The sequence below is a fragment of the Orycteropus afer genome, unplaced genomic scaffold, assembly GCF_000298275.1.
Source record: "Orycteropus afer afer isolate SDZICR_OR568_19922 unplaced genomic scaffold, OryAfe1.0 scaffold00067, whole genome shotgun sequence".
Lineage (NCBI taxonomy): Eukaryota > Metazoa > Chordata > Mammalia > Tubulidentata > Orycteropodidae > Orycteropus > Orycteropus afer.
In genome coordinates, this window is record NW_006921654.1 from 3,472,348 (window position 1) to 3,498,360 (window position 26,013).

The following is a 26,013-nucleotide window of genomic DNA, read 5'->3' on the forward strand; positions in this document are numbered from 1 at the left end:
TTTTAAAAGTAGCTCTGACATGAACTTTTTTGTAGCGTTGAAATTTTGAGAAATAACTCAGCTGTTTGTTCCTTTCAAAAAATAAAACATTCCCAAATTTTGAATACCTAAATGTAAATCAAAATAAGATCTGTTTCATGTATTCTTCTGACAGCAGGAGGATGCATTAGCACAACAAGCCTTTGAAGAGGCTCGGAGAAGGACCCGTGAGTTTGAAGATCGAGACAGGTCTCATCGGGAGGAAATGGAGGTGAGAGTTTCACAGCTGCTGGCAGTAACTGGTTAGTACTTTCCCCAAAACTCTCAGGCTGTGTTTGTGTTGTTTGTGCATAATGTTTTTAAATAATTAAACTGTAATTTTGTCTTTTGTTTTTAAGAAGATGTGCTCTCTCTGTGTTTAATTAAATGTAATTGTTATAAAGAAACATTCTAATTTAAAAATTGTATGTGAATTCTTCATGTATTTGTCTTCATAAGAATAATCTACTGTAACAGGTTCTATTTTCTCTTAACCTCATTGATTCTGATATCTTACTTCTTTTTTTCTTAGTTATTTTTCATGTTATTTGTAGAAATTGCCTTTTGTTAACATAGACTATTTTTTGAACATTACTGAAACTCTTTGGGAGGAATATTACTATCCATTTATCCTATGTATATTTGTCTTGATTTTGTAAAAGTATACTTTTTGGTCATTTATGTATTATTTTTATTAGAGGAAAATTTAATATTTTTTAACAACTGCAAGAATGGGATTAACAGTCTTTTTTTTAAATCTTTTTTATTGTAAAGTAAAATAGAGATATAGAAATCTACACAGTAGAAGTATGTATCTTATTATTATAAGGTTAACACTTACAAATACCATCCAGGTTGAAAAATAAAACATTGACGTTCGTCCCCAGAAGCCCCTCCTTGTGCATGTCTAATCACAACCCTGTCCCTCCCCTCAAAACTGATCATTATCCCTGTTTTTCTAGTAATCACTTCCTTGTGTTTTTGATCATTTTACTTGCCCACCAGTCCAATTTTAGACACCAGAGTTTAATCTTGCCCAGTTTTCAGATATTACTTTTAATTAACATGGGTGTTTACTTTTTTCCTGCATGTAAGTATGCCCTGTTTTAAGCAGACTTCAATTATAAGAATACTTAGAGTATATATACAACTGTTTAGAAATACAGTTTCTGTAAAAAGTATGCAACTGAAGCAAAAACAATCAAGGGAACAATGTATTAAAATAATATTGTCTGACTCTGGTTCTGTCACTTCCTTTGTCACCGTAGTTAACTTATTTTACCTGCCTGCATTTCCTCATCCGTAGGCTAGGTGTATAATAATAAAGTTGTCATCAGCTTACTCTATGTTACAATATATTTTTTGAATAAATGAAAACATTAAGCCTTTTTAATGGTTAGTGTATGAAATATCTTTTAATGACTGCTAGGTCCCTTTGTCAATGAGTTAATTTTTAAATTATCTTATGGGCTGACATATGACATAGCAGCTGAGGATGTGACCAAGAATAGCTTTTAGCTAGGAGAAAAGATTGGAGGGATATATGCCACATATTTATTTTCTTGGAAGCTTTTACAATTCTGTGATCAGATTTCCCACCCCATTTTCTTTCAGAATGCCTGTATCTGTAATAGTGAGGAGCTTTTAAATGTATAATACGCGTTCTTAGGTTATCTTACACTTTGAACCTTTGTGCTCATATGCTGTTGGTGCCCTGACCTAGAATATACTTTTCTACCCATTTATCAAAATCCTAAACTCGCTGCCATCGAGTCAGATCCAACTCATAGCGACCCCTCCTTAGGTTTCCGAGGTAGTATCACTAATGGCAGGAGATTGCCCAGGCTTCCCCTTCTGAGGAGTGGCTGGTGGGTTTGAACCGCTGGTCTTCTGGTTAGCAGTCAGATGCCTTACGCAATATGCCACCAGTGCTCCTAGACAGTATATGTTAATTGTCTCAGAAAAGATTTAAAATGTTTATGATTTGTTGTTCTGCATGAGGTAATGAACCCTGACCACTTGTGTTAGATTATGTATTAACTGCCATCGAGTCAATTTTGACTCATGGCAACCTTATAGGACATAGTAGAATTGGCTTATAAGGACAGAGTAGAATTGGTGTAGTAAAGTTTGCAAAGCTGTAAATCTTTATGGAAGCAGACTGCCACATCTTTCTTTCTCCTGCAGAGCTGCTGGTGGGTTTGAACTACCAACCTTTTTGTTTCACAGCTGAATGCTTTAACCACTGTGCCACCAGGGCTCCAAATCCTGTATTTAAGGGTTGGAACATATATAAATGAAAAAGCATGGTTTCTGTCCTTTAGCAACTTTCAGTCGTAATGGAAGATAGATATATAAACAGATCGTTGCCGTTTACTGTAGCACAGAGAATACATAATTGAGGTGTAAAAGGACAGTAGTACAGTGCAAGGAGCACTTGAGTCTGCCTCTGATTTGGGGTTCACAGAGAATGCACTTGCAGGAATTTGAAGGAGAATTGTGAGTTTGCCAGCTGTGAGTACATTGGGGAAAGCATTCCAATCAGAAGGAACAGTGTGTGCAGCGAGAAGGAATCAGCTTGTCTGTTAGAGAACTACAGGCGGGCCAGTCTTTCTGGAGCACGTTCACATGCCTTTAAATGAGCATAAGGATAGCTTTATACAAGTGCTCTTGGGCTACATTATATGTGAAGAATCACTGTTTGACAGCTAATGGAACAATTATTTAGAAAGTTTTTATATATTTTTGCTTTAAATATTTTTACTCATATAAAAAACAATATAAATAATACTTAAATATTATAAATAATACTTAATATATTTAAGTAAAAATATATTTTTACTTAAACATTTTACTCAAATTTTAGAGTAATTGAGCCTAAGAATTGTCTTTTCAAAATTGTTAGTTTGATTCTCTTATGAATAATCTTGGTTGAAGAAACATTTTGGTGTGAGTTTGTATGTTGTGTGTAAACAAGTATGGATGTTGATAGAGGTGTCAAGTATTTGTTGCTCAGATTGACTGTTTCTAGTCAGTTTTATGATTGCGCTTCATTCTCTATCACTTGCCAGTCTTTCTTAAGCTTCAGTTTCCTCATAAAAATTGTGAGAATTAATTGGGAAAATGCATGTGAAGCATTTGGTATGGTGTTTGGTCTGTGTATGCCTGCAGTAAATGATAGCTCTCAAGTGCTTCTGTAGCACTGAAAGCTCTCCTGCCGTGTTGTTCCAGCTAAGTGAATTACCTGCTGACAGGAACATCCTTTTAGTTCTCTAAAATGTATCAGGACACTTTCTCTATATTGTGATTTACAGCATAGAGAAATGGTTAAATTTTCATCAGTGATTTAAGATCCTGTTGTCCTTTAAGGTAATCGTTTAAAACATCAGTACTTGCAGAGAGTGCTTAGCTAGAGTGGGGCTGGACTCTGACCCCAGAGCTTGCCCTGGCAGTCACATTAGGGGAGTTTGGGAAGGGGTGTGTCTTGGTCCTTTCAGTTTGTATATTTTGTTAAGTTTTTTTTTTTTTCTTTTTAATCCACGTAAGAAATTCCTAATGTCAACTTACTTTATTAAAATTTACTTTACTCCTTTTTCCTAAAAGGAGAGTATATAAGAAAAATGTTGCTTTTTCCCTGTAATTCAAACATCTAGGAGGCCTTATGTCAGCTAATCTGAAATTCTTATTTTTATAGTTGAAGAAACTAAGACTCTCAGAAAAATCAATTGACTTGGTCTCTTTCAAATAATTGGTTAAGAGAAGGAAGAATAAGGACTTAAAAGATAGTTTTTCCTGTGTTTTAAGAGGTTCCCAGAAATGTAGTCTAGCTCTGGGAAATTAATTTCCATACCACCCATAAAGATGCTTAAGTTGAAAAATAAAATCTGCCACAAGAAGTTAGAAACTGTCTCTCATGGAAAAAAAACAAAACATTGAGGCAGAAAAGAATAATAATGGTTCCAGTGGGTGGTCCTGATGTCTGACTAGGACTGAAGGCCAGGGAACAGTGGTAACTGCGGGTGGCAAGACCAGTGTATGGTCCTTGGAAACTTGAGGCCCTGGCAACACAAAGGCATAGGGATGTCTCACCTCTGTCTGAATAACCTCCTAGGCCTGTAGCCCTGCTGTGCTAATAAACTTGTAGTGGTGCTCATGAGCATTTAATGTGTGCATAAGTTTACTGACAAAGGGACACAAAATTCCAGGTGGTTGATGGCTCTAGGAGTTTTGATTTTGCCAGTGTCTTTAACCTGAAATCAGTTACAAAACTCCTTGGGCATGTTTCCATTTCACCATTGGTAAAATTGAGATAGTGTGCAATCCATTATTCACTGTAGTATTTAGTATCTTCTGCTGATTTCATGGAAAGTGATTTCATGATATTTTTTTTACCTTTCAGAGGGATTGACAAATTATCACTAATTTGGTACATGAAATTTCTTCAGTGAAAATGAAGGAGCATTGTTTATATTAGCAATCTTGACCAAAATAATTTAAAATCGTTCCTATACAATAATACACAGGAGCTCTGGTAGCATAGTGCCTAAAGGCACTTGACTGCTAACCAGAAGGCTGGTGGTTCAAACCCACCAGCCACTCCTCGGAAGGAAGGTTGGGCATCCTACTTCCGTAGTGATACTGCCTCGGAAACCCAAGGAGGGGTTGCTATGAGTCGGGGCCAACTCGACGGGAAATAACAACAACAACATACAATAATACACACACACACACACATACATATACATATATATATAAATAAAGGTATAGAGCATAGAACATTATATATCTTTCCCTATGGGTATTTTTAAAAAGGAGTACACAAATACTTGCTTGAATGTACATTGTCTGTCGCCAGTAAGGTATCTAAGAAACTAGAAGCTGTGGCAGGGAGCCAGGTACGCTAAGGCCAGAATGCAAGATTGACTAACTCATCACTCTGTATATTTGGTACGCTTGTATCATGTGCATCCATTATCTTTTAGAGAAGAAATAAAATTTGCATTTAGTGTTAACACAGAGCAAAGAAAACCGAAGACTCCTGAACCTGCTGTCTGTACTCACTGGCATATGGGCTCTTTTAAATGTGAAACCCTTTCTTTATTTGAAATTTCGCACAGAATCCTAACATATAAAATAGATAAAAAAGAATGCCTCTCTGGGTGAAACAGAAGTAGAGCATCAATGCCCTACCTATTCTAGGGTCCCTGGAGTGTTTTCAGGGAATCCTGTAGATAGAACATAACTTGGGAACCTTTGATGTAGTGGAATGAACACGCGTTTATAATCAGATTGCCTTGGTTTTGAATCCTAACACCACTACTTGTCATGTGACCTTGAGGAAGTTGCTTGTCCTCTTGGAGCCTCACCTGAAAACACTCCACTGCCCTTTGACAGCTGTTGCCACATGGAACTAGCCTAGTGCCTTTGCTACCTAACAGTCCTTCTGCTGCTTGGATACTTGTTTCTTGTGGCAGTTCTTCATTTACACATTCTGTAACTATAATTCAGATACTGGCTTTTATGAAGAAGAGTGAGGTTAATTAGGGATAGAGTCAGTGCTCTGATCATAAAATTGGAAAGATCACTCTCTCATCTGTTTGATACCTTCAACTTGATGGACCTCTCGACCCAAAACTGTAATACACCACTGTTGGCTCTTAATTCAGCTGCAAGGTGACAGGGTATGAAGGAGATTTTCTCTGTCATTATCTAGAAAATGCTTCTAGTTGGTTAGATTATAAAGTGTTCGTAAATAAATGGTGATCTTTAATGTCAGAGAACAGGTAAATAATAATTGCTTTTTCTGCTGCAAGTAATTTTAATACAATTCAGCAAGTCATAGGAGCATTTTATGTGAAAACTATTTGGAAATAAAACCAGGCAAAAGACTTTATGTGGTTTTTGCATTTTGGTTTTCTGTGTTGTTAACTTTCAGTTCTGTGTGGTCTGAGAAAAATTTCAGCTTCTGTTTTATTTTAAATTCCCAACAGACTTTAGTTTTCAAATCACTTAACTATACTAATACTCATTTTTGGGTAAGGACAAATCGAATAAGAATATGACCTGTACAGGGCCATTCTGGAGCCTGTTTTGTGTAAGAGCAGTAGATGAGAGTGAACTGGGAATAGGAACTCCATCTGCTGTGAAGAGCATTACTAAGGGAGGAAGGGATACCAAGTCTGTCTCTGGCGTAGTAAGAGTAAGAGTCTTTGTTCTGCATCATAGGATTTGTAGATTTTATGACAAGTTATTTTCACTTTAGTTTGTAAAATCACTGTCTTCAGGATGCAGATAATTTTAATATTTGAAAAACACATGTAGATAAATTGGGAAGTTTTGAGAACTTTGTTATAACAGCAGCCACATAAGTGCTTACTATATGCCAGATTGTATGCACTATAAATATTTGTTTCATACTAAGTCTGAAATGCTTTTATGAGGACTATCTAATCTTCCACTTCCATTTTGAGGAACTAAGGCTGAGAAGAGGATAAGAATCTTGCTTAAGCTGAAATAGCTAAAAGTGTAGAGCCATCCAGGTCCAAGCCCAGAAATGTAGATTACTTCCACTATCTCTTTGTTTTGAGATGTTACTTGATGAACTAGAGTTCTCCAGAGAGATTAATCATTTTTGTGTCTGTGGTCCTCTGTGTCTGTGTCTCTGCATATGTGTGTATAAGTGGAGAGAGAGAGACGTTGGTTTTAAGGAATTGGCTCATGACATCGTGGGTGTGTAAGTGTGAAGAGAGAGAAAGAGAGACATTGGTTTTAAGGAATTGGCTCATGACATTGTGGGGACTGGCAAATTCAAAAATCTTTAGGCCAAAATGGCAGGCTGCAAACTCCAGCAGGATACTGTATGTTGCAGTGTTTAGGCAGAATTATTTTCCCTCAAGAAACATCATCTTTCTGTAAATTTTCACCCAAATCAAAATTTAAAAAGAAAAGAAACTTCATCTTTACTCTTAAGCCCTTCAACTGACTTGATGGGCCTACCCTCACTATGGAGGGTAATCTGTTTTATTTAAAATCAACTAATTGTAAATATCAATCACATATGAATATCTTAATAGCAACATGTAGGACCTGTGTTTGACCAAAGAACCACGGCCTAGCCACGTAGACACAAAATTAACCATCACACACTGTATTTAAAGTTGTATACTGTAAAAGCTATATATTTTTGATATGTCTTTTGGAGTGGCAGGTAATTATAATTGTCTGTGGACCTTGTTTTTACCTTTTAATGAGTTTTGGAAAAGTGATTTTTTTTAAAGTGATTTTTGATGACCATTCCTTTCTCTAATATTAGGACTTAACATTTCTGCTTCTGTCTCCTGCAGCCTAGTAATTGGGAGATAGAGCAGTGAATCAGGAAGCTGACATTAATGCTCATTTTGAGCTGACAGTTCATCTTTTTCAGAGATCTCAGTTGACATTCTGACTCTGCCAAGTGTGTGACGACCTTGAGGGTATCACTTAACCTCTCTTGGTCTCAGGCTTATTATCACTTGTAAAGTGGCTGTTGAACCAGATCTGTAAAGTGCTTTGTGGTTGTTGTTAGGTGCGTCTGGTCATCTCCGACTCATAGTGACCTCATGTACAGCAGAACGAAACCTGCCTGGTCCTGTACCAGCCCCACGATCTCTGTTATACCTGAGCCTATCGTTGCAGCCACTGCATCAGTCCATCTCGTTGAAGGCCTTCCCCTTTTTCATTGTCCCTCCACTTTACCAAGCATGATATCCTTCTCCAGGGAATGGTCCCTTCCTACAGCATGATCAAAGTAGGTGAGACAAAGTCTGGCCATTCTCGCTTCCAAGGAGCATTCCAGCTGCACTTCTTCCAGGATAGATTTGTTAGTTCTATTAGCAGTCCACAGTACTTTCAGTATTCTTCACCAGCACCACAACTCAAAAGCATCAACTCTTCTTGGGTCTTCCTTTTTCCTTGTCCATCTCTCTCATGCATATGAGGCAATTAAAAATACCGTGGCTTGTGTCAAGCACACCATACTCTACAAGGAAACATCTTTGCTCTTCAGTACTTGAAAGAGGTCCTTTGCAGCAGATTTGCCCAATGCTGTATGACGTCTTATATCTTGACTGCTGCTTCCATTTGTGTTGATTGTAGATCAAGTAATATGAAGTCTTTGACAGCTTCAATCTTTTCTCCATTTATCGTGATGCTGCATATTTGTCCCGTTGTGAGGATTTTTGTTTTCTTTATGTTGTTGTTGTTGTTATGTGCTGTCGAGTCAAACCAACTCAGCGACCCCTCCTTGGGTTTCTGATTTCTTTATAGTGAGGTTAATCCATACTGCAGACTGTAGTCTTCAGTCTTCCTCAGGAAGTGTTTCAAGTCATCCTCACTTTCAGGGAGCAGAGTTGTGTCATCTGCTTAATATAGGTTGTTACTGAGTCTTCCTCCAATCCTGATGCCACATTCTTCCTCATATAGTCCAGCTTCTCGCATTATTTGTTCAGCATACAGATTGAAAAGGATACAACCCTTACACACTCCCTTCTTGATTTTAAACCATGCAGTGTCCCCTTATTCTGTTCAAACGACAGCCTCCTGGTCTATGTACAGGTTCCTCATGAGCACAATTATTAAGTGTTCTGGAATTCCCATTCTTAATGTTATCCATAATTTGTTACGATCCACACAATCAAATGCTTTTGCATAGTCAATAAAACACAAGTAAACATCTTTCTTGTATTCTTTGCTGTGAGCCAACATCCATCTGACATCAGCAGTGATATCCCTCATTCCATGTCCTCTTCTGAATCCAGCTCACATTTCTGGAAGTTCTCTGTCAATATACTGCTATAACCATTTTTGAATTATTTTCAGTAAGATTTTACTTGGATATTAATGATATTGTTTGATAATTTCCACAGTCTGTGGAAACTTTCTTTGGAATGGGTACAGATATGAATCTTTTCCAGTCACTTGGCCAGGTGGTTGTCTTCCAAATCTCTTGGCATACCTGAGTGAGTGCCTCTAGTGTGGCACCTGTTTGTTGAAACATCTCAATGAGTATCCCGTCAGTTCCTGGAGCCTTGTTTTTCACCACTTCCCTCAGTGCAACTTTGACTTCTTCCTTCAGTACCATTGGTTCTTGAACATATACCACCTCCTAAAATGGATGAACATCACCCAGTTCTTTTTGGTACAGTGACTCTGTGTATTCCTTCCATCTTCTATTGATGTTTCCTGCATCATTCAATATATTGTCCATAGAATCTTACAGTATTGCAACTCAAGGCTTAAATTTCCTCTTCAGTTCTTTTCAGCTTGAGAAATGCTGACTGTGTTCTTCCCTTTTGTCTTTCCAACTCCATGTCTTTGCACATTTCATTATAATAATTGACTTCGTCTTCTCGAGCTGCTCTTTGAAATCTTCTGTTTAGCTCTTTTATCTTGTCATTTCTTCTGTTTGCTTTAGCTACTCTCTGTTCAAGAGCTAGTTTCAGAGTCTCTTCTGACATCCATTTTGGTCTTCTCTTCCTTTCCTGTCTTTTTAATGACCTTTTGCTTTTTTCATGGATGATGTTCTTGATGTCATCCTACAGTTCCTCTGGTTTTCGGTCATTGGTGTTCAGTGCATCAAATATATTCTTTAAAAGGTCTCTAAATTCAGGAGGAATATAATCAAGGTCATATTTTGGCTCCTGGACTTGTTTTTATTGTCTTCAACTTGAACTTGCAAATGAACAGTTGATGGTCTGTTCCACAGTCAGCTCCTGGCCTTGTTTTGGCTGAAGATACTGAGCTCCTCCATCACCTCTTGCCACAGATGGTAGTCAGTCTGATTCCTATGTACTCCATCTGGTGAAGTTCACATGTATAGCTGCCATTTGTGTTGTTGAAAAAAGGTATTTGCAATGAATGAGTTGTTGGTCTTGCAAAATTCTATCATGCAATCTCCAGCATTATTTCTGTCTCCAAGGCCAAGTTTTCCAGCTTCTGGTGATTCTTCTTTGTTTCCAACTTTCGCATTCCAGTCACCAGTGATAATTAACACATCCTGATTGCATGTTTGGTCAATTTTAGACTTCAGAAGTTGGTAAAAATCTTCATTTTCTTCATCTTTGGCTTTGGTGGTTGGTGCGTAAATTTGAATAATAGTAGTAGTAACTGGCTTTCCTTGTAGGTGTGTGGATATTACTCTAATACTGACAGCATTGTACTTCAGGGTAGATCTTAAAACATTCTTTGTGACGATGAATGCCACGCCATTCCTCTTCAGTTTGTCATTCCTGGCGTAGTAGATCATATGGTTGGTTATCTGATTCAAAATGGCCAAAACCGATCCATTTCAGCTCACTAGTGCCTAGGGTATCAATCTTTAGTGCTTTACTGCTGTAAAATTCTCTAATTCTGTGTTCTGTTAGCCGAGTATCCAAGTGATTAGCACAATGTATGTGGTATACTCTCAATAAATTGTTGCTGTTTTTAATTATTAGGGCATTTTTCCATAGAAGTTTTTAGTTGCTTTGATGGTCTTAATATAGGATAGAAATCAACCAAGAACTTTTATTCATTTGGACACCTTGTTTTTGGCTTCTGCAGAGCCCTGACCAATAGGGAAAACTATAACTGCTGAGGATGGTTCTTTCCCTCTTCTTTTGGAGTCATGACTGCATCCTAGAACCAGATCTGTCATGACTCTGGGTGATGGAACTGAAAGAAAGAAAACAAACAGCTGGTAGTAAGAGATCTATAGTAAAAGGTGTAGATTCGTTCTTTATAAATATTAACAGTAGATTGTGTTCTGAAGTTGGACTCCTGAACTTATGCTTTATATTAAAACCCTGTCCTGAAATAACTGTTAGTAAAAGGTTAGATTTCAGGGTCTACTTGGGTTGACTGGGAAGAAAAGAACTGGAAATTACAGACTGTATTAATTTAGAGTCATCGAGTCTCGGGAATTTCTCTGCCATCACCTAGCTCAGCTTATTATTCATAGAGGAATTCCCTCTAAAATGTCCAGCCTCTGTTAGAAAACTGCCTCGGTAGTCAGGAAGTACTCCTTCTCAAGGCAGCTCATCCAGTTTTTGAGTTCTAGTCCTGTGGAAGCTATTTCACTGACCTTTAAGCTGATTGTGTATTGTCTCTTTCATGACAGCCCATATACCTTCTAGCATTCCATTTCCTCCCAGTCTCCCAGCTCCCACTCTCTTCTCAATTATGCTCTAGCATACTTCCCCATCTCTCTTACTTTCCCTGCTATTGATGCCCCTTCACAGTGTCTTTCTTCCCCGTCCATCTTTCTCCATCCCTTTTAATAAACAGAAACTTAAAACGCAAATAGCCAGATGACTTTTCTTTACTCCTAATCTCCATATTTTTGCCAAATACAATATTTTAAATAAACCCACGACTACATCTGAACACCCATGACTGACTGATAGGGAAAACTGGTGCTAATGGTGACTATTTTGGGGTCACTCATTTGGAATCATCCCATTATTAAAATAATTTGAAAATCATTCTTATCCTAAAAAGCTGAAACATTCTTTTCAGAAAGTGTTTGTAGTAGGTTAGTTGTTGTTGTTGTTGTTATAGGCCGTCGAGTCGGCCCCGACTCATAGCGACCCCTCCTTGGGTTTCCGAGGCAATATCACTACGAATGTAGGATTGCCCAACCTTCCTTCCAGGGAGTGGCTGGTGGGTTTGAACCACCAAGTAGGTTAGTAGTGATCTATAAATATATAATCGGGATTGATTTTTCTTCATTGCTCAGCCCCTTTCTAACCTTCACTGCCTGAAACCAGATGCTCATATCACCATCTCTGATATTACAGAATTGATCTGCCCTGTACTACATTTAGCACTGATTCTGTGTGGAACATCAGTTGTTTTTCTAAGGCAGATGAGTTCTGTAGCTCTTTCAGTCTGTGATCATGCAGCAGAACTTTAGCTAGTTAATTGAAGGAATGTGCTGAAATGTAGTTAGTCATTGTGCAGTCTGATCATACAAAATAGTTACAATCTGCTAAAGAAACATTATCAAAATTTATAAGAAAGACTAAGAAGTTGTGTTGGATTTTAATTGATTTATTTGAAAGTGAATAAGGTAACTATCATTTTTATTTAAACAACATAACCCTCTTGACAAATAATGACCTAGCTAGAACTTCTGACTAAACTTGATCTTATAACTTGGTGGTGCAGTGGTTAAGTGCTCAACTGCTAACCAAAAGGTTGGTGGTTTGAACCACCAGCCACTCCATGGGAGAGAAATGTGGCAGTCGGCTTCAGTAAAGATTATAGCCTAGGAAACAGTATGAGCAGTTCTGCTGTGTTCTGTAGGGTCTCTGGGAGTTGGAATCGAGTCAACTGCAGTGGGTTTGGTTTGTTTTTCTTTTTGTTTTCTTTTCTTTTTTAAAGTAATACAAGTTTGACTTGTTGAGATAGTTTTTGAAAGTCAGAGAGTTCTTTCCCACATAACTATTTTAGATCTTAAGCACTGAAAACAGAATGTGATCTTTGGTTAAGCTGGTTTCCAAAACCTGACATAGACAATGGAGAATCAGTTCCAATTGGTGATATTACTGTTCTGTTTGGCTAAAGATATGGCACAGGTAATTGCCATTAGTCCCCAGCTGCTGGCATGGAATAGAGGTGGCTAGAAAACAAGAAAATCCAGATGAAAGATGATTATGGGTTAGTCTAAGGGTGAGTGGTGGAAGTAGTCAAAAATGATCGGATTCAGGATATATTCTAAAGGTAGAGCTATCGGAATTTGCTGTTGGGTGTGAGAGAAAAAGCAGTTTGTTAAGAGTGACTTCAAGGTTTTGGCCTAAACAACTGGAAAGATGGAGTTGCAGGTATCTCACGTAGGAAAGCTGTTGCCAGAGGAACCAGGTTGTGGATACAAATGTTTGCTTCTCCAACATTTGGATGCACTGAAGAAAGCTTATGGAAGAAACACAGCATTAGAATTTGAGAGAAACTAGAAGTAAATGTTACATAAGGAGGAAAGGGGTACTGTGTTGTATAAAAACTACAAGCACTTGGTTGCTAACCAAAAAGTGGGTGTTCAAACTCACTAGCCACTCCACAGGAGAAAGCTGTAACAGCCAGCTTCCATAAAGATTTTCAGCCTTGGAAACCCTATGGGACAGAGTCTGTCCTATAGGGTTGCTATGAGTGAGAGTTAGACTCTACAACAGTGGATTGTTTTTTCAATCATACACACTATGTTAGTTGGTAGGTGCTATCCGTTAACTAAATTGCCATAAACATTTTAAATGAGAATGTTCATTCTAAAGTGAATCTAGAAGTCCTCAATGTTTATAATTGCCAAGCCTCTTAGTTGTTAAGTATCATTACAGAGATGCTTATGGGTATCCTATTTATGCACCAAGGACTCTCCTTTTGTATTTTTATCTTGACTTTTGAGACAGTATTTTTTTTATAGCAATTTTGGACTTTATTTCTTGAGGTAGAGATTTTTGGTTAAAAGTCAGTTGGCAGAGATGGAATTCACTACCATAGTTTTCAGTTGTTTAATTAGTAGATCAAATAGTTCTCTGTGATTTAGTTTCTTTATAAAATAGGATAAATAACAATACCTGTATTATGGATTGTTGGGAGGAATTAAATTAGTTCATCCATAGAAAGTGCTTAAAACTGTGCCTAGCACATGTTAGAATTGTGCCTGGTACTATGTTAGAGTTAAAACTTCTGTAAACTTATATTTGTTGTTCTTTTTATACATGGTTCAAATTTATAATAATGTTCTTTTGAATATGAAAATGAGTTATTTTTGGTTTTTAAGGAGACAGGCAAAATATTTGACACATGATTTTAATTGTTTCTTTACTTCTTACATGCAGAGATTTATTAAAATTTGTGAGCTTTTCTTTTGTTTTTTTGCTATGTGTTATGTTTTATATGTATAGTGTTTTGATTTTCAAGACACATTTTGATCCCAAATTACTATTTTGTCATTGCAGGCAAGAAGACAGCAAGACCCTAGTCCCGGTTCTAATTTAGGTGGTGGTGATGACCTCAAACTTGGTTAATTACTTAGCACAGCAGGTGTGCTGCTCCTCTTCATATACACATTGCTTCTAGCTGGTACAGATAATTGATTACAAGACCAGAAACTGTGATAACTGGAGGTCCTACAATCTGTTTCTCAACCTTGGGCAGTAATAGACATCACAGACTGCCATGGTTTGCACTATGATAACAATACCTGCATTTCTAATGTTTGAGCATGTAGCCAGTAAAAATTTGAAATTTTTTTCTATGCAAGCTTACCTTGTTGGCATTATTTTAGTGAGTTGGAACTATTTACTTGTAAAGACCTTTTTTCTTCATTGTAATTTAAAAGTTCATGTCATTTAAAAACAGGTCAAGAAGTTAAAATTTATATCAGAGGTATCTTTCCCCTAATCATTGCTCTAATTTTTTTGTACTTTTAGATGTGTTGGTTACATAGCTTCATTTTAGATGAGCATTCTTGAACTGTTTTGTTTCCCCTATTTCCTTTGTTTTTATAGTCTATGGCATTTTAAAACTGCTGATGAGTTTGCATTATTTACAGGCTAAACCTAGTAGCACAGAGCTGTCTGCCGCAGCCTTTGAACACAGTTTACAATCATTAAAGTTGCAGTATCCTTTTAAATACTAGTTAGTAATCAGCACCCTTTGTTTCCTTTTTAAACAAAATTTTTAAATTGGTATTAACTCTGTCCTCTGCAGCAGATCTGTTTTAGATTGTTCTGTAATCATGAGTTTGGGTGGAGATTGTTCTCCATAGAAGATAATATTCTACTGAAATGCCTAAAGAAGTCACAGGCTGACTTCTGTTTTATTCAGGGATTTTTTTTTTTTAAGTCAATCAGAAAAGGGATACTGGAGCTTCTTCATGTATGTAACAACATATTAAACTGGAGACAGTGATGAATCAGCTACAAAGGTAATATTGTATTAAAATCATGTTTAAGGTAGCTGCTTTTTATGTGTATTTTATATAGCATGCTTTTGTAAAAACAATGCTAGGTGATGAAAGATTAGTCTTAGAAAATGTTCATCTGTGCAGAGGATACATTTTCTTCCATTAATTACTCTGGAAAAAACATTAACAACTATTTATATGGTATTTTCAAAAAGGACTATTAATAGAATCTTTTGAGATGAATTAGTGTAAAATTATTTTTCAAATAGTTTCAATTTCAAATTGCTTTTTTTTTTTTTTAATGCAAGACTGGAAAAAAGTGCTAAGTCATTTGGCACTTTCTTACAAATATTTGTCATGGTCATATTCATTAAATGTTGCTACATTTCTGAATTTTTGGAAAAATACATTTTACCATAATAGAATGGCATTATTTTAAAGAATTTGAAAAACTGACATGGTCAGTTCAGAAAAAGAACTGAAGTCTGAATGAGGTCATTACATATAAAAAGGATATCAGAATTATTGATTGATGAGAGAGGCATGACTTTGATTGTACATAGGTCTTATAATTGATAAACACATATCCTATATCTCAGAATAAAAATAGTTGTCATATATTTGAAGTCATGCATGGTAAGGAGTGTGTTTGTTACAAACAATAGATCATAAAAGGTCATACTGATCTTCCTAGGTCCTATCAATGAATTTGGTTGATACTTGGTGTTGTGCAGCTCACATGTTTACACACTCAGTGCCCTAATTTCCCCTGAGGAAATTACCTTTTAAGTGGTCCTTACAATGGAGTTTTAAGGTTACTTTATCACAGAGATCCTTGGCTTCTGACTTCTGCACTTAATATTTTTTTTAATAACATGATGAAGTGTCATTTTTCTCTGTTGCTTCTAGCTAAGGGCTTTCAGTTCATCAGTAAATAAGATCAAATGTTATTAAGTGTTTATGTTGCCATCCTTCTGTAAATACTGAATTTTTCTCATCATTTAGCACTGCTGTTTCTGTCTGTCTTAATGCTGGCATTAAGATCATGAGCCCTTTTCCTCCAATAATGTAGGCTTTAAGAACTACTTAATTATTAAGTTATTTGTTGCAATTTGATATTTTTCGTAATCTCTATTTAAACAAAATTAGATCATTGTATCATCTTTTCTAAATTCATTTCCATTAAAACTTGCCTTAAGCTACCAGATTGCTTTTGCTCATCATCAGCTATACTATGTGTTGTATGTTTGATTTACTTTCACAATAAACTTCTGTGTAGTGAAAACAAGGGTCTTGCACTTTATTGACAAAATTCAACAATTCTGTTCTGGTGTTAGTTAAGACAAAAATTTATTTTGTTTCTGAATGGTTCTTTGATCCTGCTTTCAGCAGTCTTAAAAAAAAAAAAGCAATGATAGTGGCATCTAGTGGTCATTTCTGCTATTTACTTTAATGTAAAATATCACAAAGAATACAAATTTCACAAAGTACATTATAGTTTTCAAAAATCTGGCTTGATTTACCCAGCCTATGAGGTATGACTGTAAAGTACTAACTTTGTCAGGGAGGAAGAATTCTAAAAATTACATATCAGGATTATTACCCTGTTTCAGCTACAGGCAGACCTCAGAGAAATTGCAGGTTTGGTTTACAGACCATCACAGTAAAGTGAATATCACAATAAAGTGAGTCACACAATTTTTTTGTTTCCCAGTGCATACAAAAGTTATATTTACACTACCATACTGTAATCTATTAAGTGTGCAGTAGCATTATGGAAAAGTTTGAAATACTGTGTGTGGTAGTGGCACTAGGTAATCAGACAGTGTGAGAGTTACCAAAATGTGACAGAGAGACAAAGTGAATACATGCTGTTGGAAAAATGACACAAATAGATTGTTCATGCAAGGTTACCACAAACCTTCAATTTGTAGAAATGCAGTATCTGCGAAGCACAACAAAGCGAAGCACAATGTTCTGGTTCCCTAGTGCTGCTCTGACAGAAATATACCACAGATGGGTGGCCTTAACAAACAGGAGTTAATTCTTATAATTTGGAGGCTTTAAGTCCAAGTTCAAGTGCCAGGCTCTAGAGGCTGGGTGAAAGCCCCTCAACTTTGGGGTCCAGCTCTGCCTCCTGCTCCTGGCCCACTGGAGCTAGAGGCGTTTCTTCACTCAGACAGCTGCAGACTGCTGAGGCTGAGAAGCCCCAAGGTTGACAAAGTAAAAAGGCACAGTCCCGATGTTACCAAACCACACAGCAGGCCATTAATTCAAGTCCGTTGTAAGTCCCAAGGTCAGCAGAGCATGGCAGGCTGCTGAACAATGACACGGCTACATGGCAGGGTTCAGGGTGCCATAAGCTAGAGACCATTCCCAAAGCTGCTGCTTATATATGGGAAACAAACCACATTCCCAAAGCAGATACTCAGCTACCTGTGGTAGATCCCACCATGGAGTTGATTGCCAGTCTCATGGGGAATAACTACCACCAGCTGCCCAGCCACTCAACCAGGCCCAGCCAAGTTAGCATGCAACTTTAACTACCACACACAATTAAACGAGGAATGCTTGTATTTGTTAGGAATATGGCCTTATTTTGATTGTGCTGGGATTTATTTCAGACATTCTTAGAATTTCTCTTGACGTTTTCCTACACCAGAAAAGTGAGCCTTTTATTTAGAAGTATGTCTTAAGCCTGATCTATAATTGAAGAAATTTACTTGTTATTCACTACCCAACTTACTGCAAATAACATAGCTTTAAATGCTGAATTGGTAGCATTACAGAAAATAAAGAATGAGGTACGTCCTTTGACAATGCCACATGGGAGGTTTTTCAAGTTTTAAGCCATTGTATCCCCTTGTTAAGCGGTCTGGTGACATAGTGTCTAAGGCACTTGACTGCTTAACCAGAAGGCTGATGGTTCAAACCCACCAGCCACTCCTCGGAAGGAAGGTTGGGCAATCTACTTCCTTAGTTATACAGCCTCGGAAACCCAAGGAGGAGTTGGCATGAGTTAAATCAACTTGACAGCATTGAGTTTGATTTTTGTTTTTGTTTTTGTTTTGTTATCCCATTGCTGTATAACTTATCCCAGAACTTGAAGTTAGAGTCAAATTGTCACCCAGTGCTAAGTAATCTCATGGTTTGGGTGAGTCTGAAGGATCCCCTTCCAAGCTCACTCATGTGGTCAGTGGCTGGCCTTGGTTCCTTACAGGCTGTTGGACTAAAGCTTTTAGTCCCTTGCTGACTACAAACTAGAGACATCCTTGTGTTGCTTGCCATGTGGTCTGAAGAGCAGTTCATAGCATGGCAGATGGTCTCCCCCAGAACGGATGACCCAAGAGAGAGTACATGCTCAATATGAACACCAAAGTTTAAAAACCTGATCTTAGAGGTGGCCTAATATGACCTCTGCCATATGTTAGAAGCAAGTCACTGACTGTGTCCCACTGCAGAAATGGTATGGTGGCAGCATCAGACTTCTCGGTTCTGCACGGGAAGGGAAAAAATGACCATAAACAGCTCAAAACTGACTCCTATGAGGTGGAGGACATACCTCCACCTCCATCCCTTTTACCAAATCTGACATCAGCCATCCCTCTTCACAGCACTCTACTTTGCTGAGTTTGACGATTCATTGCAATGGCCATAAAAACCCAGAGACTCTACTCAACATTAAGAGAGTTTATTAGGGAAGTGTAATAGGTTACATAAAATTTGCGAACAGGATGAGGAAGTATGTAGGCAAAGTCTCTCTCTAGTGAAGGACAGCTCTAAGCTCATCTTACTAGAGGTCTCTCTCAACCCTTTGGCCCTACTTAGGCTTGGCCTCTGGCCTGCTTAGGCAAGTGTTACAAAACTGTAGCTCCGCCAATAAGTTCCCAGAGGCACCCGATGCTGCTAAGAAGCCTGCTGCCAAAGGCATTCAGCTCTCTGAGTCAGCATGCCCACAGTAGCTCCAAAGGACTCACACTACTCCATTCTTAGTTCACTTTTTTCAGCAGTAGTGAAGTCCCTCCTCTTCTCTGGATTGGCATGATAGCAAAACTGATCAATCTACCCAATAGTGTTCCATTCACTTCATTTGCATGGTCCTACCCCACAAGGGTTCCATGACCTCATCTGTATTGTTAGCAGGCTGTACGATCCCTTGGTGGCCCACAAGCACCTTACCTGCATAGTCCCGCACAGTCATTGTGTGGGAGTTACCAAAAAAACCAAACTCACTGTCATGTGGATTGCGACTCAAAGCAACCCCTCCTTGGGTTTCCGAGACATTATCACTACGGAAGTAGATTGCCCAAGGACCATGAATAGCTGGAAGGGCCATATTAAGTAAGTCACTCAAATGGAGAAGTATTAAGGTTCATCTCTTGATGGGAGGGGTGTCAGAATTTGTGAACATATATATTAAACTACCATAGCCATACTACCAGATCTACATTAAGGAGCTGTGGTGGTGTAGTGGTTAAGGCATTTGACTGCTAACCAAAAGGTCAGTGGTTCGAACCCATCAGCTGCACCATGGATGAAAGATGGGGTATTCTGCTTCCATTAATAAGATTTATAGCCTTGGAAACCCAAAGGAGCTATGAGTCAGAACCAACTCAGTGGTTTTATATATGTATGTGTGTATGTATATATATGAGTGTGTATGTATATATATGAGTGTGTATGTATATATATGAGATTTTGCAAGACAACTTAGCTGTTTTGATCTCCCATTCTTTACAGATAAAATTTCAGTCATTTCCAAGTAGCTTTTAAGCCATGATTTGCCATATATATATATTAGTACCCTTTCCTGAAACACCACGTGTGCCTGAAACACCACCGTGTGTGTGTGTGTGTGTGTGTCTTTTAAAAAATAATTATATTCTAAAACCATTGTATCACTGTATTAATCCCCAGCTTTTAGTTAGAACAGTTAAAGCAACTTAAGTTGATTAAAGATCATTATTGGCTTTATACATGTTTCAGAAACACTGGGAAAGCTCATTTTGAGTATAATTTAGTGAATGATATGGAGGGAGCAAGATTAAACAGAGTTGGTCCTACTGATCATATGGTAGCCCAGAAGGGAGATTAAGGGTAGCTTAGTGGGCATTGGAAGGAACCCTGATGGCACAATGGTTAAGCAGGCGGCTGCTGGCCAAAAGGTTGGTGGTTTGAATCTACCAGCCACTCTGTGGAAGAAATGACCTAGCAATTGCTCTTATAAAGATTACAGCCTAGAAAACACGATGGAGCCATTCTACTTTGTCCTGTAGGGTTGCTGTGAATTAGAATCAACTTGATGGCAAACAGCAATAACAGTGGGTGTGGAGGTGGTCATGTTGTTGTTGTTATGTGCCGTCGAGTCAGACCCGACTCATAGCGACCCCTCCTTGGGTTTCCGAGGCAGTATCACTATGGAAGTAGATTGCCCAACCTTCCCTCCGAGGAGCAGCTGATGGGTTTGAACTTCTAGCCTTCTGGTACTTCTAGCCTTAGGCACTACGCCACCAGAGCTCCCCATTAGCCATTAGAGAGATACAGATCAAAACAACAATGAGATAATCATCTTGCCCCAGCACTAGTAGCAAAGTTGAACAAGACAGAAAATAACAAATGCTGGCAAGGATTCGGAGAGATTCGGACTCTCATACCTTGCTGGTGGGACTGTAAAATGATAGAACCACGTGGAAAGCAGTATGGTGATTCCTTAAAAAGTTGGAATTAGAAATACCATTTGACCTAGCCATTCCATTACTAGGTATATATCCTGAAGAAGTGAGAGCTATGACAAGAACAGATATATGCACACCTATGTTCATTGTAGCACTCTTTACAGTAGCCAAAAGATGAAACAAGCTAGGTGTCCATCACTTGAGGAATGGATAACCAAACTATGGTACATACACACGATGGAATACTATGCAACCCTAAAGAATAACATAGAATCTGCAAACCACCGCATAGTATGAATGAACTTGGAGGACATTATACTGAGTGAAATAAGTCAATCAGAAGGACAAATACTGTATTAGTCTGTTATTGTAAAAAGTCAATGAAAAGTTTATATATGGAAGGAAATTTTCTTTGTTGGTTACCAGGAGTGAGGGGAGGGAATACTGTTAGGTAGAGACAAGTATTTATTTGGGTGAAGAGAAGGGCAGTGTACCAAATGTGAGTGATCAACATGGTGGCACTGAGGAAAAGGAAAACGTAGAGAGGTACATGGGAGGTACAGACAACAAAGATGAACCCTTTCACACATACAGTACTGCATTGTCAGTGAAGGCAAACATGGGTATATGGGTAGACAGATGGATGGACAGGCTGAACTATTAGGTATGTCTTTGCAGAGGGGAGTGTGCCCAAGACCATGGATAGGATTGGCAGACAATGTTTCTACAAGTGTACTGGCATGCTCTGTAAGAATTCCCAGGTATATAGTAGAGCTGACAAGGAACAAGTTTGTAGTCACTTCTTGGCCACAGCCAGCTATCCAGAGGGAGCAAGTAGTTGGACCCGTGGGCTCGGGACCATAGACACGGGACATCAAGCTCAATTGGCATAACATACTACACAAAACATTGTTCCACATCCTACTTTGGTGAGTAACGACTGAGATCTTAAAAGCTTGCAAGCGGCTATCTAGATACAATGATGGGTCTCTCCTCGTCCAAAGCAAAGAAGAATGAAGAAAACCAAAGATTCATGGAAACAATTAGTCCAAGCAGCTGGTACACCATGCAATCCTCAGCGTATATGACTGTGAGACCAGAAGAACTAGATGGTGCCTGGCTACCACTGTCAACCATTCGGAAGGGGATCTACGGAGGAGATCCTGGACAGGGTGGAAGAATAATGTGGACTAAAACTCAAAAATCATTTGGAGAAGAAAAAAGGCGGGGACCAGGTTTGCTGGTCTGATAGAGCCTGATGGGACCACTGAGACCATGGCCCTTAGCTGCCCTTCAGGTCTGGAATTGAACCCACTCCTGTAGAACCCACTCCTGTGGCTTCCAGCCAAACTAAAGACAGGCATACGAGGTGAACATTTACATTAGGTAGATAACATTAGGAGAGGTCAGTCATGGGAGAATAGAAGGGCTGTGTATGCACAGGGAGACACTTGGGGCAAGAGTGCACAGAAAGGAATGACACAGGAAAGAGGTAACTATTGGGAGGAAGTGGGAGGGGAGCTGTTGCATTGTGGGAAATTGTAGTCAATGTCATGAGACAAAGTGTATGTGAGCTGCTGTATGGAAAGTGAATTTGCTCTGTAAGCTTTTACCTAAATCACAACTTAAATATGTGTGTGTGTGTGTGTGTGTGTGTTTATCTTTTTCAAGTGCTACATAACTATCAGTTGTTGAGCTAGACAGAGCAGTTACTGCGATCTTGCCAGCCATTGTGACAGAGCCAAGAAGATACTGCAGGTAGTCCCCAGGTTACGAACAAGATCTGTTCCTGAGTGTGTCTTTATGAATTTGTAGGTAAGTCAGAGTAAGTGCATGTTGTTCTTATTTAGCCTTAATTCAGTGCAAGAAAGGAGCTCTGCTTGTGCAGTGGTTAAAGCATTTGGCTGCTAAACGGATGGTTGATGGTTCAAACTCCATGGGAGAAAGATGAGGCCATCTGTTTCTGTAAAGATTTATAGCTTTGGAAAACCTATGTGGCAGCTCCACTCTTTCCTGTAGGGTCCTGAGTCTGAATCAACTCAAAAGCTCTGGGTTTGGTTTCTTTGGTTTAGTGTGAAGAAAAGGCTCAAAGTCTTTTCAATGATTTAAAAGGTGCAGATGCAGCAAGTGAAAGTGATTATGATGGAAAATTTGTTGCATAGGGACTGGTTCAGACCTTTCAAAGTGAAGGCAAATTTACATAACATTAAAGGGCAAGTAGGAGTGGTCCTTAAGTCTGAATTTGTAACCTTGATAGCAAAAGGGACACTCACTTTTAAAATTGTCACCTGAAGTTGACTAGTTACTTCTGTTCATATTTCATTGCATTAAGCGAGTCATGGGCTTCCATCCCATATCCAACTCCCCCTGGTCAGGGAACTGCAGTCCTAATTTGGCACAGGAGTCAGAATATTTGTGCATTGCTCTGTTGAATACCACAGGTTCTATCCTTTCCATTAAATGTTTGATTCACTGTCCTTCCTTCAAAAACATATGCTCTGGGGAGACACCCTAAAAGTGACAGCCTAAGCTGACATTCTGGGATCTGAGGTATACATACAGTGGCAGACTGCAGACAGGGAACCTACACAAGCACATCCATTTGGAAAGGGGAAGAACGTAATCACTAGTCTATGATGCAGTGTCACTGAGGGGACCATCTGAGGTCCCTCCACCGAGATGGGGATTTTGCTCCCTTGCAAGGCCTCCCAAGTCCACATTGTTTCCCATGATCCTTGGCCACATCCCTGATTTGCTGGACACAGTTAGGGTTCATTCCCGCTTTCAAACTGGCTTGCTTGCTTTTGTTGTTGTTCAAAGCACCTTGACAAACACAGCCTATAGTAACTTGCAACATTACCTGCCTTCCAAGTTATCACATGTGACAGTTTTACCAGAAGGACAGACATCCTCCTAGCCTGCAGTGTCAGTTCCCCCTGTCCCTTCCCTGTCAGTGACACCACTACCCACCCAGCTACCCAAGCTGGAAACCTAAGTGTCTGTTCTTGACTCCCATACTCCCTCATCGGGGAAGTGAAGCAACTTGCTCAAGACACAAAGCTGGGAAGTGACAAAACTGAAGTTTAGATTCCCAGTCCATGCTGTTAACCACTATGCTCGGACCAGAGGCTGCCCAGCATGTCTTCCTCGGACTGCTTTGATAACTACCTGCCCTCCCTGCACACACCAGGCCCACCAGCTTTTCTGCTCTCAGTCTGGGGAAATGGCAGGTTGCTGATTTACTCCCCTGAGGTACCCGCTGTTCCTCCTGGACTCTGGCCTCCTCCCATGTTGGGCACCACCCTTCCTCTACTCTTCCCACGACCACCATCTCAAAGCTGTCACTCCCACTGCTGACAAAAACCTCTGTGGATCACACTTAAAACCAAAGGTTTGAGGACAGCACAAATAAGCAAAGACAACCCTTTTGGTCTTTTGACAATTTTTGCGGATCTTTCCAGAAATGTTTTCTTTTGGGAGTTTTTTTTTTACAGGCAGTGGGTCATACTATACACAATCTGAACCTGGCATTTTTCTCTTAATACACCTTGGAGCTCCTTCCACAGTATGTAGGGCATTTTCAAAATGCATTCTATTATACATACCAGAGTTCAGTTAGTGACTTCCCTGCTGATGGACTTCTTCTCAGAGACCTGGTACTGTTGTGTTGGCGTATAATGCTGCAATGAGGGTTAACTTTCTCGATGTTTCTTTTAATACCAGTTGTTGTTGTTGTTGTTATGTGCCGTCGAGTCAGCCCTGACTCATAGCGACCCCTCCTTGGGTTTCCGAGGCAGTATCACCACGGAAGTAGGATTGCCCAACCTTCCTTCCGAGGAGTGGCTGGTGGGTTTGAACCATCAGCCTTCTGGTTAGCAGTCAAGTGCCTTAGTCACTATGCTACCAGAGCTCCTTTAATACCGGTAGCAGTGATTAAATGATATATTCTGCCAAGCCTGTTTGAAACTTAGCATGTTGCTCCCTCCCCTGATAAAAATCTTCCTCTAGTCAAGGCCGTGGGGGATAAGGGACAATGTGATGGAAAGAACTTGGGTTCTGTGCCTAGGATCAACCTACTTTGAACAAAGTTTTTAACCTCTCTGGACCTGTGAAAAGGGAGCTCTGGTGGCATAGTGCCTAAGGCATTTGACTGCTAACCAGAAGGCTGGCGGTTCAAACCCACCAGCCACTCCACGGGAGGTGGACTGGGCAATCTACTTCCGTAAAGATTTACAGCCTGGAAAACCTAAAGGGGGTCGCTATGAGTCAGAATCCAGTCGATGGCAGTGAGGTCTTTTTTTTTTTTTTTTTTTTTTCCTTCCCCCCTTGGGTCTGTGAAGTGGGGTATAATCTCACTTCTCAGGTATTGTTATGAGAATCCAAAGAAACCATTTCCATGAAGGCTTGGCACCAGGCAAATTTTCGGCTGCCTTTTATTTTCAGGGCGCCCCAGGGTTCAGGGCCAAAAGCTCTGGCTGTAAGGGCTAGAGACTACCCCTCTCCCGCTTACAGATGGGAAAACACGCAAAAAGCTCCAGGAGTTCGGCCCGTTAGATGGCAAAGCTGTTCTGGCTGCTACGGAAGGCCTTCGGATCCTGGCCCAAGGGGATGCATACATTTGGATGGAGTCAGTTAGGAGGTTTGGCCAGGGCCGCTCCCCCTATTCACACACATACTCCACTCACTCGTGTTCTAGGGCATATTCATCACTAACATTAAGCTCGATCCTCGCTCCAAGACCGTCTGGTGGGGAGACAGTCAGAGGCAACAGCAGTCCCGGGGTCAGTACCGATTCCAAGCGAGACTCCGGCTAATTCCTCCCTGCTGGGCCTCGAGCAGCGAGCCCTCGAGACTCACCTTCTGAGCCCAGTGAGTGCAGGTGGGACGCTCGTGTAGACGGCAGATGGGTGTTGTGTTGGCAATACATCCTTGGGAGACGTGTGGAACGTGTGCGGTGTGGTGTACAAATGTGAGACACATGAAGTGTGGGGCTCCTCTCTCCCAGAGGCCCGCCTCTCGCAATGTTACAACTCTGCCTCCTTCAACCTTTGCAGTGACAATCACTGCCTCCTGATCCCGACTTTGCGCGTGCGCGACTCCGCCTTAGGCGTCCTCCCCAGACACTAGAAGTCCCGCCCCCCCACCACACTTTACGGCCCGGTACGTCACTTTTGCTGCAGTCGCTCCTGCCGCCTCCGCCGCCGCCGCCGCCGCCACTACCCCTATTGCCGCGGCTGCTGCCGGTAAGGTGAAGTGTGGTGTTGGGTTGGTGCCGCCGCCTCCCGGAGAGAAGGAGAACAGAGCCGGTAGGGGTGGCGGGTCAGCCGCTGCTTTTGTTTTCTCAGCTCCGGTTCCGTCTGCGTTGCCGCAGGGAGGCCGCGGGCCCGGCGAACCGAGCCA

General features: G+C 39.9%; 1 protein-coding gene across 1 annotated transcript in view; it reads left to right on the plus strand.

Moving 5' to 3' along the window:
* The window catches only part of CBFB (core-binding factor subunit beta), a 60,147-nt gene extending 46,090 nt beyond the window's left edge, over positions 1 to 14,057 (plus strand). Inside the window, exons 5-6 of the mRNA XM_007940233.2 lie at positions 155 to 250; positions 13,989 to 14,057. Coding sequence (XP_007938424.1) covers positions 155 to 250; positions 13,989 to 14,057 — 165 coding nt within the window. The remainder of the gene's footprint in view (positions 1 to 154; positions 251 to 13,988) is intronic.
* The last annotated feature ends 11,956 nt before the right edge of the window (positions 14,058 to 26,013 follow it).